The following is a 17,515-nucleotide window of genomic DNA, read 5'->3' as shown; positions in this document are numbered from 1 at the left end:
AACGTGTTCAAAAGGCATCTTGACAAATACATGGATAGGATGGGTATAGATGGATATGGCACAAGGAAGTGCTGAGGGTTTTAGCCAATGTTGGTATCATAACCGTACAGGCTTGGAGGGCCGAAGGTTCCTGTGCTGTACTGTTCTTTGTTCTTTGTTATTTGTACGTTGTGCTAATAGTTATGGTTAACACACTAGGCACAGTGGTTAACTCTGCTGCCTCACAGTCCCATGATGTGCAGGCTTGGTGGATTGGCCATGCTAAATTGTCCCTTTGTGTCCAAAAGGTTAGAGCATAAGAACTAGGAGCAGGAGTAGGCCATCTGGCCCCTCGAGCCTGCTCCGCCATTCAATGAGATCATGGCTGATCTTTTGTGCACTCAGCTCCACTTTCCGGCCCGAACACCATAACTCTTAATCCCTTTATTCTTCAAAAAACTATCTATCTTTACCTTAAAAACATTTAATGAAGGAGCCTCAACTGCTTCACTGGGCAAGGAATTCCATAGATTCACAACCCTTTGGGTGAAGACCTAAACTCAGTCCTAAATCTACTTCCCCTTATTTTGAGGCTATGCCCCCTAGTTCTGCTTTCACCTGCCAGTGGAAACAGCCTGCCCACATCTATCCTATCTATTCCTTTCATAATTTTATATGTTTCTATTAGATCCCCCCAATCCTTCTAAATTCCAATGAGTACAGTCCCAGTCTACTCAACCTCTCCTCGTAATCCAACCCCTTCAGCTCTGGGATTAGGTGGGGTTACTGGGTTACAGGGAGAAGGTGGAGGTGTAGGGTGTTCTTTCATAGGGTCGGTGCGGACTTGATGGGCAACCATCTGCACTGTTGGGATCCTATGGATTTATAGAATGGTTACAGTGTAGAAGGAGGCCGTTCAGCCCATCAAGTCTGCACCAGCTCTCCAAATGAGCAATTCGCTTACGCCCCATAACTCTGCACATTCTTCCTTTTCAGATAACAGCTCAATTTCCTTTTGAATGCTTCGATTGGACCTGCATCCACCACACTCTCAAGATGGACATTCCAAACCATAACCCCTCGCTGTGTAAAGAAGTTTGTCCTCATATCACTTTTCCTTCTTTTGCCAATTATCTTAAATCTGTTCTCGATCTTTCCATCAATGGGAACAGCTTCTCCCTGTCTACTCTGTCCAGATCCCTCAAGATTTTGAACAACGATCAAATCTTCCTTCAATCTCCCATCCTCCGAGGTGAACTTGTCCAATCTTTCTATGTAATTGCTAGGTTATTCCATAATATCAAAGTTATTGCTACATTTACTAAATTACACAATAATCCTTTATTACATTAACTCATGAAAACTTGGTTTCCACTGAATGGACTGGGTGTGATGAAATGTTGAGGGATATTTTTGTCGAGAGGGATGATCTTTACTTACCAACACATACAGGTGGAGCTCTGGTCCATCGGCCAGACACACAGCTACTGGTCGGAAAGCCATAACGTTTAAATCCAGGATGACAAAAGAATGTGACGTAAATCCCGCCATAGCGGAAAAACAGACGGCCATTTGACAACTTGCGCAGTCCTGGACAACTGCCCAGGGCCAGACCTAGGAGGAGAACCAATTCAGTTATCAATCAGACATTTCTGATGGAGGGGAGGAATCCCACCCGGAGTAGCAGCTCATCAATAGCGGGCATGGACATTCAAGCAACACTCTTCTCAATGGTCTCAGCTAGCTGTTCGGTTATTTTGTAGCCTGCTAAAGCTTCATTTTATGACAGGCTATGAGGTGACCTGTGGATTTGCATTAGACCCACTGCATGATCCAGTTCAATGAGGAAGTTGGTTTGAAATCAGATGCTTGTTGATTAATTAATCCGGTCAAAGACTTTGTAGATGTTACACCTTAAAGAGGGATTCCACCACCATTTTTTAAATCTAATCGTTACATTTATGCTATTTAAATACTTTTCTTTCCCATTCCCACAGCTACGTCACGTTTTATGTTTTCGGATATTTTTTTCTTTTGAAATAATTTTTATTGAAAAATTTTGAATTTATACAATAACGCACCATAGTAAAATACCAAAAATAACAATAATATTAACAATCATAAACATTCGCCCCACCTCCATGAACAACACAGCATTTTAACAACAATGCAAATTAACACAATATAAAGTTACAGAATAGAAACTACAATAAGGAACCCCCCCCCCTCCCCCCGGGTTGCTGCTGCTATTGACCAAGTTACCTATCTTTGAGCCAGGAAGTCCAGAAAAAGCTGCCATCGTTTATAGAACCCTTGTATTGATCCTCTCAGGGCAAATTTGACCCTTTCCAATTTTATAAATCCCGCCATGTCACTGATCCAGGTCTCCACACTTGGGGGCCTTGCATCCTTCCACTGCAGCAGAATCCTTCGTCGGGCTACTAGGGACGCAAAGGCCAGGACACCGGCCTCTTTCGCCTCCTGCACTCCCGGCTCTACCACAACTCCAAAAATCGCGAGTCCCCACCCTGGTTTGACCCTGGATCCAACCACCCTCGACACCGTCCCCGCCACCCCCTTCCAGAATTCTTCCAGTGCTGGGCATGCCCAGAACATATGGGCGTGGTTCGCTGGACTCCCCGAACATCTGGTGCACCTGTCCTCACCCCCAAAGAACCTACTCATCCTAGTCCCGGACATGTGGGCCCGGTGCAGCACCTTAAATTGGATGAGACTAAGCCTCGCACATGAGGAGGAAGAGTTGACTCTCTCCAAGGCATCCGCCCAAGTCCCGTCCTCTATCTGCTCCCCAGGTTCCTCCTCCCATTTAGCCTTCAGCTCCTCCACTGACGACTCCTCCACCTCCTGCATTACCTTATAGATGTCAGACACCTTCCCCTCTCCGACCCACACCCCCGAAAGCACTCTGTCCAGCGTCCCCCGCGACGGCAGCAGAGGGAATCCCTCTACCTGTCGCCTAGCAAACGCCTTTACCTGCAAGTATCTGAACATGTTCCCTTGGGGAAGGCCAAATTTATCTTCCAGTTCCCCCAGGCCCGCAAACCTCCCGCCAATAAACAGGTCCCTCAATTTGCTGATGCCCGCCCTTTGCCACCCCCTAAATCCCCCATCCTTGTTCTCCGGGATGAACCAATGGTTGCCACCCAGTGGAGCCTCCATCGAGCCCCCTGTTTCCCCCCGATGATGTTTTCGGATATTTTAATTTAAACAGCAGGAATAAATCTGCAGTTCGCAACTGGGGAATGTGAGAGAAATGAAGACACACAGAAAGGAAGGAAGAAAGAAACAAATTCCATTTACATGGCGCCCCAAAACTGCCCAATCAGTTGGATTCCACCTGGGTCACTCAGCTCCTGAACTCACTACAGCCTTGGATCAAACATAGGCAAAGGTGCTGAACTCAGGAGGGGATATCAGACTGACTGCACTTGATGAGTGCAGCTCCAACAATGCTGAATAACCTTGATGCCATTCAGGACCAAACAGCTGCTGGATTAGCACCCCAGCTACTCACCTTAAACATTCACTCCCTCCACCACTGATACACTGCAGCAACTCACCGAGATTCCTTTGAAAGCATCCCAGAACCTATGACCTCTAAGGACAAGAAAAGCAGATACATGGGAACCCCACCACCTAGAGGTTCCCCTCCAAGTCACTCACCATCCCGACTTGGAAATATAACTTCCTTCACTGTCACTGGGTCAAAATCCTGGAACTCCCACCCTAACAGCGCTTTGGGTGTACCTACACCTCATGGACTGCAGCGGTTCAAGGATAGGACAATAAATGTTGGCCCAAAACAATTCTGTAATAAGATCAGAAGAAAAGAAGAAAAAAATAGACCATTCAACCCGTTAAGCCTGCACTACCTTCATGAGCTGGATTCTTTGATTCGCGACGCCGGAAACGCAAATTGTGATCGGGCTTCATGTGAAAATCGAGATTTGCACCCAGGACCGGCAGGCCATGGAAAACCGCCATTAGCACGGCATTTCAATATACGTAACGGATTGGACACAATAAGCAGGATTTACTGAAATCGGCGATGGCCCAACGGCGGCGTCAAAAACGACGCAAACCACTTCGGTATCGGGCCGACCAGAAGTAGTGGAATCCTCCCCACTTCCGGGGGCTAGGAGGACACTGGAGAATTTGGTGCCCTGCCAGCCGGCACCGAAGGGACTGCGCGAGTCTGCACATGTGCCAAAGGGCCAGCGTGATCCCGCGTGTGTGTGTAACCGCTGGCGTATTCTGCTGCATGTGCAGGGGGGCGTCTTCTCCGCGCCGGGCATGGCGGAGCCCTACAGGGACCAGTGCAGAAGGAAGGAGTGCCCCCACGGCGCAGGCCCGCCCGCAGATTGGTGGCCTCCGATCATGGGACAGGCCACCGTGAAGGCCCACCCTGGGGTCGTATACCCCAACCCCCAGGACCACAGCAGCTGACTTACCTGCCAGGACCTGCCGTGTGGGACCATGTCTAATCCACGCCAGCGGACTGGCCAAAAACTGACGGCCACTCAGCCCATCGGAGCCCGGAGAATTACCGGGGGGGGGGCTGCTGCCAAAGGCCCCCGACTGGCATGGCGTGAACCCCGCCCGAAAACCGGCACCGTACAGACAATGACCCAGCAGGGAATCAAACCAGGGACCTGGCGCTGTGAGTCCACAGTGCTAATCACGTGTACTGCCCCAAGAAAGGAGGCCGCCAGCCAGAGAGGCCCGGCCCGCCGATCGGTGGGCCCCGATTGCGGGCCAGGCCACATAGGAGGCCCCCTCCGGAGTCGGACCCTCTCTTCCCCCACCCACAGGCCGCCCCCCCCCCCCCCCCCCCCAACCCTTCCACGCCGAGGTCCCGCCAGCTGAGAGCAGGTGTGGACGGCGCCGGCGGGACTCAGCGTTTTTACAACAGCCGCTCGGCAAGTCACGGGCTGAGAATCGGCGGGCCGGCCACGTAGAGCAGCCCCCGACCGGCGCCGCGCCAACCACACCAGCGTCAGTGGCACCGATTCTCCGCTCTGCCGAGAATTGAGTGCCGGCGTTGGGGCGGCGGGGCGCGATTCATCCGGTTACGGGGATTCTCCGCCTGGCCCCGGGCTGAGAGAATCCCGCTCAGAATATGTGCACCGTGGCGTTTGGCACCCTCCGTGGCACACAGCCCCTCTCAGGATAGAGGCCTCACCAGTGAAACTATCGGCTATCTCACTCCGCGCAGGACCGCCAGCTATCTACAAGTCCTGCCTGTTCACCGCGTTCCCATCCATCCTGGCCCCGGGCAGGTTGTCACAAATGTCACCCAGGACTCATTCACACTGCAGCAATGCTCCCAGTAGACACACACTTCCCTGCCTCACCCACCCATCCATAGGACCTGCCCACACACAACCCTCTAAGCATGGAGGAGTTTGGTGGCACACTGTGACCCGCTCCACCGCACAAGCAATTGCCACGTTCCTGCTGGGTTAACTCACAGCCCAACCAATGGGGACACCCACAGTAGACCCTACTGAGGAAAGAGGACAGGGCCGCAGAACGTATCGATGACACGGGTTGTGGCAGCCACTGGTAGCCCTATTGCCAGGGATGGGTTGTGAAGTTAGCGGCTCCCCCCCTCCCTCCGACACCCCCCGCAGAGAATGACGTTCAGAGTCCGGTCAGGATAGTTCGCTATCTACTTTACAGACGGGGGCTGGAGGCACAAGGCCTGCTCGGGGAGGACCTTGCACAAGAGGAGACTGCCACAGCGAAAGGGTTAAAAATCACACAGCTTTTAAATGAAACCTAAAAGGCTCAGAGGGGCTGCTGGTTGCTCTCTGGTGGATTCGTAAGGACAGAAACTAGTTACAGCACAGACTTTCGAGAGATAAGCATTCAAGGAGCCTTGTTGTATTAAGTAGAGCAGGATGCAGCCACACAGCTTGCACACAAAAATTCAATTAATCATGATGCAGCTGCAGCTGTGGCCTACAACACACTGGGATGGGAGTATGAGTTCCACAGTTCAGGCATTTCTTTATCTCATTTATATTTAGCAGTTAGTAGATAAGTGGCGACAAATACGTGCTTGGTGATATTATAATTATATGTACGTGCCGTGTTTATGATTGGTAATTATACTCGTGTAATGTGTTATGTAATCCTAATTATTGGTTGTGGATGGACATGGAGTTCTGAAACAAATGCATTACTTTGGGGCCCTTTTTGCTCAGTTGGTGAGACAGCTGGTTCGTGATGCAGAACAAGGCTGGCAGCATGGGTTCAATTCCCGGATCGGCTGAGGTTATTCTTATTCTTCTCAACCTTGCCCCTCGCCTGAGGTGTGGTGATCCTCAGGTTAACACCCCCTCAAAGGGGAAAGCAGCCTATGGTCATCTGGGACGATGGTGACTTTACCTCCCCTTTATTCTTGTGACTGGTGTATGATAATTACTTGGGAAAATACATAGTATAACTGCTCTGTATTTTCTATGATCGGGGAGCTGGTAAACCACCTAGTGGATGTTTAGCTCCTCTGCTATAGCTGGAATTGGGCGGGATTCTCGGTGAATCGGCGCGATGGCCCGAAACCGGCGCCAAAAACGCCGCGAATCATTCCGGCGTCGGGCCCCCTGGAACGTCGCAAATTCTCCGTCCCCGAATGGGCTAGTAGTGTCATGGCACCATTCGCGACAGCGTCACCGGTCACGGACGCACGCGGCGTAACTGCACAAAAGATGCCCCCCCTCTCCCGGAGACATGGCAAAATGGCCGCCCATCACGCAGCGCCAAGGGAGACCCTCAACTGCCTGCCCCCTTTCCCCTTCCTCCATATCCCCCTTCCCCCATATCCCGCCTTCCCCCATATCCACCTTCCCCCATATCCACTTCCCCCATATCCCCCTTCCCCCATGTCGCCCTTCCCCCATGTCGCCCTTCCCCATATCCACCTTCCTCCATATCCCCCTTCCCCCATATCCCCCCTTCCCCCATATCCACCTTCCCCCATATCCACCTTCCCCCATATCCACCTTCCCCCATATCCCCCTTCCCCCATGTCGCCCTTCCCCCATGTCGCCCTTCCCTCATATCCCCCACTCCCACCATCCCCAAACCCCCCCATCTCATCCTCAGCTTGCACCCTCCCTAAACCCCCCCCCCCTCCTCCCCGGCACGCAGCCTCCCCAACCCCCTCTCCTCCCGGCACGCACCTCTCCATCACGCACTTTCTCCAAAATCCCCTCCCCTCCCCTCCCCCAGCCCCTCCCTCACTCCTCCGCGCTGGCCAGCGTCAACCATCACGACACGCCTCCTGGCAATTCTCCGACCCCCCAGTTCTTGAACTGAAATTCTAAATGTTGTCTGGTCAGTTGGGAAGTGAGCAACATCATGATTGAATAGGTGTGAAACCCGCAGCACTCAGAAAAGCAGGAGCCAGCCAGTGAGGCTCGAGTGCCTGCGTCCAACAGACTGAGGAAGAGGTGCAAAAATGGCGCTGCATGAGGGCAAGTGTCGGTGCCTGCCCTTTGAGCAGCTGCCACACTGCGCGTACCACCGAAGAGTTCGGCTAAGCAGGGAGACCTCACCATCTGTGCCAGATGGTGGCACAACTAGTACCGTGGAGGTATGGAGGAGGATACCCACTCCTGGTGTCTATCAAGGTCGCAGTCACCCTGAACATTTATGCCTCTGGGTCTTTCCAGGGGCTGAGCGGTGACCTGTCTGGGATCTTTCAGACATCCGCACATAGATGCATTCAGTCTAGACCAGGCACGCCAGGATGCCCATGCAGCAGGATTTGCTGCCATCACTGGGATTCCCCAGGTCCAGGGAGAGATTGATGGCCCGCTTGTCCCCCTATGAGCACTGGCTCATTACGAGGTGGCCTTCATCTCCCTGAATATTCAGTTGGTGTGGGACCACAGCTGCACATCATGCACTTCTGTGCCCGATACCCAGGCAGCCTGCATGATGCATTCTTCCTGGCATACTCGTCGGTTCCCAACACTTCAAGGTGTTTCCTCGCGTGAGGGGTTGGCACTTGGGCAACAAGTGTTACCCGCTGAGGTCTTGGCTAATAACACCTGTCCAGAGACCCCAGAACAACGTGGAGACCCGTTATAATGATGCCCATGCAGCACCTGGAGCATCATTGAGCAGTGCATGGGCTTGCTCAAGATGCGCATCCCATGCCTGGACCACTCCAGTGGGGCCGTTTCAATATAGCTCCAGGAGGGCCTCTAACAACATGCTGGCCTGCTGATCCTTGCTGCATGCTGGAGGAGGAGAAAGAATTCCAGGCCTCATCTGAAGAGGAGGATGGCCAGGAAGGACCAGGCATGGAACCAGGGATCATACAGCAGGCCATCCACCTTGTGCTCCCGGACCGCCACTCACAGAACATCCTGATCACCTCCCGATTTGCCGTCTAAAACGCCTGGTCACAGGCAGTTCCTCCACCCTGCCCCACTTCTTCATACTACCCCCCCCCCATCCAAGTGGTGCCCCCATCCCCATAGCTGCTCAAGCCTTCCCTCTACCTCCTCCCTTCACTTCACCTTCCCTGTCCCTCATCCCTTCACTATACCTCCCCTCTCCCTCATCGCTTTACTCCACCTCCCCTCTCCCTCCTCGCTTCACTCCACCTTCCCTGTCCCTTGTCCCTTCACTCCACCTTCCCTGTCCCTTGTCCCTTCACTACACCTCCCCTCTCCCTCCTCCCTGCACTACACCTTCCCTGTCCCTTGTCCCTTCACTCCACCTTCCCTCTCCCTCCTCCCTTCACACCTCCCCTCTCCCTCCTCCCTGCACTACACCTTCCCTGTCCCTTGTCCCTTCACTGCACATTCCCTCTCCCTCCTCCCTGCACTACACCTTCCCTGTCCCTCCTCCCTTCACTCCACCTTCCCTCTCCCTCCTCCCTTCACACCTTCCCTGTCCCTCCTCCTTGAGTGAACCACGTCGGCGGTAACTCGGCCACTTGTCGGCGGAGAATCGCTTGAAATACTTGAAGCATCTCTTGTTGTTGTGTTCCCCCCAAATTAAGTGATGTCTAGAGATTGTGAAGCCAGATTGGGTAAATTAATTTATGTGGCCAAAGATGATAATTATGATTTTCTTCCTCTGACAGATATACAGGTGGCCATGGACACATCAGACAGCGGCACAGTGGTTAGCACTGCTGCCTTACAGAGCCAGGGATTCAGGTTCAATTCCACCCTTGGGTCACTGTTTGTGTGGAGTTCTCCTCATGCCTGCGTGGGTTTCCTCCGGGTGCTCCGGTTGTCTCCCACAGTCAAAAGATATGCAGGCTAAGTGCTAACTTGCCCCTTCGTGTCCAAAAGATTAGGTGGGGTTACTGGGTTACAGGGTTAGGGTGGGGGTGATGCTCTTTAGAACATAGAACAGTACAGTACAGAACAGGCCCTTCGGCCCTCAATGTTGTGCCGAGCCATGATCACCCTACTCAAACCCACGTATCCACCCTATACCCGTAACCCAACAACCCCCCCTTAACCTTACTTTTATTAGGACACTACGGGCAATTTAGCATGGCCAATCCACCTAACCCGCACATCTTTGGACTGTGGGAGGAAACCGGAGCACCCGGAGGAAACCCACGCACACAGGGGGAGGACGTGCAGACTCCACACAGACAGTGACCCAGCCGGGAATCGAACCTGGGACCCTGGAGCTGTGAAGCATTTATGCTAACCACCATGCTACCCTGCTGTCCCAGAATGCCCCTTTCAGAATGACCTCCTTCTTTTCTACATAAGGACATAAGAGCTAGGAGCAGGAGTCGGCCATCTGGCCCCTCGAGCCTGCTCCGCCATTCAATGAGATCATGGCTGATCTTTTGTGCACTCAGCTCCACTTTCCGGCCCGAACACCATAACCCTTAATCCCTTTATTCTTCAAAAAACTATCTATCTTTACCTTAAAAACATGTAATGAAGGAGCCTCAATTGCTTCACTGCGCAAGGAATGCCATAGATTCACAACCCTTTGGGTGAAGAAGTTCCTCCTAAAGTCAGTCCTAAATCAACTTACCCTTATTTTGAGGCTATGCCCCGTGGTTCTGCTTTCACCCGCCAGTGGAAACAATCTGCCCACATCTATCCTATCTATTCCCTTTAAATGTTTCTATAAGATCCCCCCCATATCCTTCTAAATTCCAACGAGTACAGTCCCAGTCTACTCAACCTCTCCTCATAATCCAACCCCTTCAGCTCTGGGATTAACCTAGTGAATCTCCTCTGCACACCCTCCAGTGCCAGTACGTCCTTTCTCAAGTAAGGAGACCAAAACTGAACACAATACTCCAGGTGTGGCCTCACTAACACCTTATACAATTGCAGCATAACCTCCCTAGTCTTAAACTCCATCCCTCTAGCAATGAAGGACAAAATTCCATTTGCCTTCTTAATCACCTGTTGCACCTGTAAACCAACTTGCTGTGACTCTGTAGGGATTCTATTCTATAAGTGGCCAATTTTGTGCATTAGAGCTGATAAATAGGCAGGAGATTGAATCAGATCCTCAGTCCTGTAACATCATGGGCAGGATACTCCGAGCTTCCACGCCGAAATCGGGCTTGGCGAGGGGGCAGAGAATGGAGCGTCGGACCTGCAATCGGGTCCGACGCCTTCCCGCAATTCTTCGCAGACTGGAGAATCGCCACCAGTTGCGCGGGCGGGATCAACTTGAAAGAGGCCCCCGCGGCAATTCTCCGCCAACAACAGGCCGAGTTACCGCTGACGTGGTTCACTCATGGTGGGGAGTGGGGGGATCCATCACTGGCAGGGGGGGGGATCCTCCAGGAGGGCCAGCCTCGCGCTCAGGGAACCACCGATCGGCGGGTGCGCGCGATCTGTGGGGGTTCCTTTATTGCGCGGGCCGGCCCGCTGTGTGAGTCCACCATGTTGCGCGAGGCTGTGGCCACGGACGGCTGCCGCAAACATGCGCGGACCCCTGACCGGATGTGCAGGGCCCCGCATCGGCAGCCGGACCTGCGAGGAGCACTCCGGGGCCCTGTAGCCCCCTTCAAAAAGGAGAATCAATCTGGACTGTCGAGAAAATAGTCCAGAGTGATTCATGCCAGTTTTCTCATGGGCGTGGCGACATAGCCCCATTATCAGAGAATTCCGCCCCTTAAATTCCCACCTGGTACCTCTTTACATTCATCAAAGCATGGGGATATTTTCAATTAGCACGGCAACCTGTTTATTTTTATTCATTGTCTTATTTTAATATCAGAATTATGATAACTTCAGCATGAAAGTTGTCACTGGGCAGAGGAGAGAGGCTCCATTGTGGGCTGGAGAATTGTACCTAAACTTCAAAATATTCTAAATGTTGCAAAAAGGCTCAGCGAAGCCGCACTTACCACAGTCCGAGAGAATCAAGATCCCAATCAGCAACATTCGGATGGACCCCCTCAGGGAAGCTGGAAGCTCGAAGATCAATAAAGCCATCTGGAGGAGATGAAGCTGTGTCTGTGGTGTGAGGTGTGGAGACGTCAACTTCGCAATGAGGCAGTTCAGGTATGGTGTGAGACTTAGGGGCAGTTGTGAGTTAGAATCACAGCAATCCTCAGCACTGAACCCGGAGCAGGAATTAACGGACCCTGTCCCCTCCCATCCGTCTCCCACCTTGCAGGGTTTGGCGGGGGATGTCACCACCTCCCCTCAGGTACAAGCACTTTGTCTTATCCGTCAAATCCCAGCTGGAACAGAACACTGCCTCAAGCAAACTGATTCTCTCACAGTTTCATCAAAACCAGTCCTCATTAAGGATTCAAACCTGAAACCTTCCCCTAACTGTTATACAGACATGACCTGACCTGCTGCATTTGTCCACAGACAGTGACATCCCATCATATCTTACAACATGGGAGGCCTTTCAGCCCACAGTGCTTCTGCCAGCTCAATGAGAGAGCTATCCAATGGGTCCCATTCTCCCGCATGTTCCCAATGGGCTGAAAAATATTTCCCCTGGAATACTTCCCCAATTCCCCTCAGAAAATTGTTGAATCGGCTTTCACCACCCTTTCGGGCAAAGATTTCCAAGTCCTAATCAACTCACTGTGCAAGAACAATTCTCAACATCTAACGGCTGTCTCTTTAGACCATAAAACCATAAGACCAGAAGACATAGGAGCAGAATTAGGCCACTTGGCCCATCGAGTCTGCTCCACCATTCAATCATGGCTGATATTTTTCTCATCCTCATTCACCTGCCTTCTCCCCATAACCCCTGATCCCCTTATTAATCAAGAACCTATCCATCTCTGTCTTAAAGACACTCAGTGAATTGGCCTCCACAGCTTTCTGCGGCAAACATTTCCACAGATTCACCACCCTCTGGTTGAAAATGTTCCTCCTCATCTCTGTTTTAAAGGATCATCCCTTTAATCTGAGATGGTGTCCTCTGGTTCTAGTTTTTCCTACAAGTGGAAACATCCTCTCCACGTCCACTCTATCCTGGCCTCGCAGTATCTTCTACGTTTCAATAAGATCCCCTCTCATCCTTCTAAACTCCAACGAGTACAGACCCAGAATCCTCAAACGTTCCTCATACGACAAGTTCTTAATTCCAGGGATCATTCTTGTGAACCTCTCTGGACCCTTTCCAAGGTCAGCACATCCTTTCTTAGATATGGGGCCCAAAACTGCTCACAATACTCCAAATGGGGTCTGACCAGAGCCTTATACAGCCTCAGAAGTACAACCCTGGTCTTGTATGGGTTAGGTGGATTGGCCATGCTAAATTGCCCGTAGTGTCCTAATAAAAGTAAGGTTAAGGGGGGGTTGTTGGGTTACGGGTATAGGGTGGATACGTGAGTTTGAGTAGGGTGATCATGGCTCGGCACAACATTGAGGGCCGAAGGGCCTGTTCTGTGCTGTACTGTTCTATGTTCTATGTATTCTCGCCCTCTTGACATGAATGCCAACCAATTTTAACCAATTATCTTAATTATTGGTTATTCCTGAGAGTTGAAGCAGTTCCCCACCCCCTGCCTAATCTATTAAAATCATTCACTTTTAGCATGTCCATTAAATGTTCTCTTTCATAGAATCATAGAATTTACAGTGCAGAAGGAGGCCATTCGGTCCATCGAGTCTGCACCAGCTCTTATAAAGAGCACCCCACTTAGGCTCACGCTTCAACCCTATCACCGTAAACCAGTAACCCGAACTCACATTTTTGGACACTAAGGGGCAATTTAGCATGGCCAATTCACCTAACGTGCACATCTTTGGACTTTGGGAGGAAACCGGAGCACCCGGAAGAAACTCACACAGACACGGGGAGAACGTGCAGACTCCGCACAGACAGTGACCCAAACCTGGAATCAAACTTGGGACCCTGGAGCTGTGAAGCAACTGTGCTAACCACTATGCTAGCGTGCCGCCATTTCAAATTCCAAGGAAAAATAAAACCAACATCTCCACCCTTGCATCGATATATTCACAGTAATATCATAAGATCCATACAGTGCAGAAGGAGGCCATTCGGCCTGTCGAGTTTGCACCGACCCTCTGAAAGAGCACCCTACCTAGGCCAACTTCCCCGCCTTATCCCTGCATCCCCACCTAACCTGCACATCTCTGGACACTAAGGGCAATTTATCATGGCCAATCCACCTAACCTGCACATCTTTGGACTGTGGGAGGAAACAGGAGGGCCCGGAGGAAACTCGGCACAGGGAAGAAATTGCGAACTCCACACACAGTCACCAAAGATTGGAAGCGAACCCACCGTGCTAACCACCATGCCACCCACGGCAATTTGATTCATTTCTTTATCAACCCAGACTCAATGGAGGTTCAATTGGATAACGCCTGAAAATGGGATCCCAGTAAGCGTAGCCATTCATTCATTCATTAAATTGGTGCTCTCGGCTAGTTTAAACGATTGCTCAGCACAGCCTGTGCTGTTCATTGGCTACACACATCTAACCTGAACATCTTTGGACTGTGGGAGGAAACCGAAGCACCCGGTGGAAACCCACTCAGACACGGAGAGAATGTGCAAACTCCACACAGACAGTCACCCAAGGCCAGAATTGGACCCAGGACCCTGGCGCTGTGAGGCAGACATATATCCGCGTGGGTTTGAACCTCATCCCTGGTACCATGATGTGTTGGGTAAGCTGGGTCTGCGAGGACTGCGTTTACTGCAGCAGTGAGAGAGACAGGCTTCCAGCACTTGAAGAAATGTAACTCTATTTTGTTGAACTCTTAGCTATCATACATACTTTAACTGTGGGTTGACACTATGCTGAGTTGACTGGAGACCTGAGGCTAACCTGACCAGACTATCTTACTACCACATGGTGTATGTTCTAGTCGTTGCTCACGGGCTCTGACTGTCTCAGAGGCTGGATCCCAAGAGATTGGGAAAACTAGTGCCCTCTGGCTTTATAGTGGTCGTGTCCTGTCTGGTGATTGGCTGCTGTGTTCTGTGTGTTCATTGGTCATGTGTTCATGTGTGTCAATCAATTCCTGTCTGTGCACCATCATATACATGTGTGTATATTATGACAATAACCTCTGCCACCACGCCGCCCCATGTATATATTTTGAAATGTAACTTTAAATACAGTTTTCATAAAAGTTATGGTATCATAACTATGGGGACTGACACCGGACAACACCAAACTGGGTGGTACAGCTCAAGGAGCAAGTGACAGAATACAGTGGAGACATTAATAAACTTGCAGAATGGGTGTTAAATTGGTGAATTAATTTCAAGATAGAGAATTGTGAGGAGGTTAAGAGAAATATAGAGACCACATACTCCTTGGATAATGTCTCTTAACAGGGAAAATAAATGAAGGAATCTGCGGGTAACAATCGACAAATCATGAAAAATAGAGTTGACGATAAAAAACACTTGGGTTCATTTCCAATGGGGTACAATAGAAAGGTAGTGAATTTCTGTTAAATGAGTGATTCCCCTCAGCTCCCGAAGCAATTGTTTAAATCCATGCTAAAATGTTTGTAACAATTGCCCACAACACAGAGACTGCTAGATTTGGAACCAGCGTTTATGCAATGAAGTGTTTTCCAAGAATTTAGTTCCAAGAATAAATCTTTTCTATAATTTACAGCAACAGTTTTTTCAGAAGACAAATTGCAGCCAGAAAGGTAAAAAGTTATAGTAATAATATTTTCTTATCATAGCTTCTTATTCGATTACTGCAATCAGAATTGTTGTATTCCAAATAATAATTTTTTTACAGTAAGTTGTGCATGTTTTTAACAGCTGGTCTCTCATATTCCTGTAAGTGTAATAACACCCTGCTATGTCCATGTTGAAATGTCTACTTACCGTCTCAGTACCATCTGATTTCTGCTATTATCTGCAACTTGTCTGACTCTTGTTTATGGCACCCACTCATTTTTCCATCATTGATATCAAAGGAGATTATAGTTTCTTTCAGATTTGCTCATGCAGCACCTTCTAATTAAACATAATGGACCACTGCTGGTATACTGGGAACCACCGCACTGATTGCACAGGTATAAGGGGTCGCTCTTTCAAGATGGAATGAAAGGAAATCTTTTTTTCTCAGAGGTTCATGAGTCTTTGGAACTCTCTTCCCCAGAGAACGGTGGAGGCAGAGTCATTTCATGTTTTTAGAGCGGAGGTAGATAGATTCTTGACTAACAAGGGGGTCAAAGGTTATCAGGGGGTAGGCAGAATGTGGATTGAGAACAAAGAACTGTACAGCACAGGTACAGGCCCTTCAGCCCTCCATGTCTGTGCCAACCATAATGCCTGTCTAAACTAAAACCTTCTGCACATCTGGAGTCCATATCCCTCTATTCCCATCCTATTCATGTATTCATCAAGATGCCTCTTAAACATCGTTATCGTATCTTTCGCCACCTCCTCTGGCATTGCGTTCCAGACACCCACTACCCTCTGTATAAAAAACTTGCTTCGCACGTCTCCTCTAAACTTTCCCCATCGCACCTTAAACCTATGATGCCAACTCATTGACCTTTTCACTCTGGGAAAAAGTATCTGATTATCCACTCTGTCCATGCCACTTACAATTTTGTAAACCCCTATCCAGTCGCCCCTCAACCTCCGTCATTCCAGTGAGAACAATCCGAGTTTATCCAACCTCTCCCTACAATCCAGACCAGGCAACATCCTGGTGAACCTCCTCTGCACCCTCTCCAAAGCATCCACATCCTTCTGGTAGTGTGGCGACCAGAATTGTACACAATATTCCAAATGAGGCATAACTAAGGTCCTGTACAGCTGCAGCGTGACTGCAGAAATGCCCCGGCCGTATGCCTTCTTGACTACCTTCTCCACCTGCTTTGCCACATTCAGTGATCTATGGACCTGCACACCCAGATCGCTCTGTCTATCAATACTCCTAAGGGTTCTGCCATTTGCTGTATAATTCCCACCTATATTAGACCTTCTTCACATTTATCCAGATTAAATGCCATCTGCTATTTCTCTGCTCAAGTCTCCAACCGATCTATACCCTGCTGTTTCTCTATCTGCAACTCCACCAATCTTTGTGCCGTCCATAAACTTACTAATCACAGGAGCTACATTTTCCTCCAAAACATTTATATATATTACAAACAACAAAGTCCCAGCACTGATTCCTACGGAACAACACTAGTCACTGTCCTCCATTCAGAAAAGCACCCTTCCACTGTTACCCTCTGTCTTCTAAGACCGAGCCAGTTCTGTATCCATCTTGCCAGTTCACGCATGATCCTGTGTGACTTCACGTTCTGCACCAGTCTACCATGAGGGACCTTATCAAAGGCTTTACTGAAGTCCATGTAGACAACATCCACTGTCCTACTTTCATCAATCATTTTTGTCACGTCCTCAAAATACTACATCAAGTTGGTGAGACACAACCTTCCCTTCACAAAACCATGCTGCTCTTGCTAATTCATACATTTGTTTCCAAATGTGAGTAAATCCTACCCCTAAGAATCTTCTCAAATAATTTCCCTTCCACTGACATAAAGCTCACTGGCCTATAATTGCTTGGGTTTTACCTGTTCTTAAACAAAGGAATAACATTGACTATTCTCCAGTCCTTTGTATCCTCACCTGTAGCCAGTGAGGATACAAAGATTTCTCTCAAGGCCCCAGCAATTTCTTCTCTTGCCTCCCTCAGTATTCTGGCATAGATCCCATCAGGCCCTGGGAACCTATCTACCTTAATGATTTTTAAGACCAACACCTCCTCCTTTTTGATATCGACATGACCCAGACTATCTACACACCCTTCCCTAGGCTCATCATCCACCAAGTCCTCCTCTTTGGTGAATTCCTCTGGCTCCATGCATAGATTCTCTCCTCTGTCCTTGAGTGGGCCAACCCTCCCCTGGCTACTCTCTTATTCGGTATATACATATAAAAAACCTTGGGATTCTCCTTATTCCTGTTTACCAGGGACTTTTCATGACCCCTTTTCGCTCTCCTTACTCCTTGCTTAAGTTCCTTCCTCCTTCTTTATATTCTTCAAGATATTCATCTGTTC

General features: G+C 49.7%; 1 protein-coding gene across 1 annotated transcript in view; it reads right to left on the bottom strand.

Annotated features, from left to right (window-relative positions):
• The window catches only part of LOC119969122, a 64,787-nt gene extending 53,334 nt beyond the window's left edge, over positions 1-11,453 (bottom strand). Inside the window, exons 1-2 of the mRNA XM_038802339.1 lie at positions 11,366-11,453; positions 1,420-1,593 (exon numbers count right to left, since the gene is read on the bottom strand). Of these exons, the coding sequence (XP_038658267.1) occupies positions 1,420-1,593; positions 11,366-11,453 (262 nt within the window). The remainder of the gene's footprint in view (positions 1-1,419; positions 1,594-11,365) is intronic.
• Positions 11,454-17,515: the final 6,062 nt, after the last annotated feature.

Source organism: Scyliorhinus canicula, chromosome 7 (assembly GCF_902713615.1).
Source record: "Scyliorhinus canicula chromosome 7, sScyCan1.1, whole genome shotgun sequence".
In the NCBI taxonomy this organism is placed as follows: Eukaryota; Metazoa; Chordata; class Chondrichthyes; order Carcharhiniformes; family Scyliorhinidae; genus Scyliorhinus; species Scyliorhinus canicula.
The sequence above is the reverse complement of the archived record's forward strand: the minus strand, read 5'-3'. Positions and strand labels throughout refer to the sequence as shown.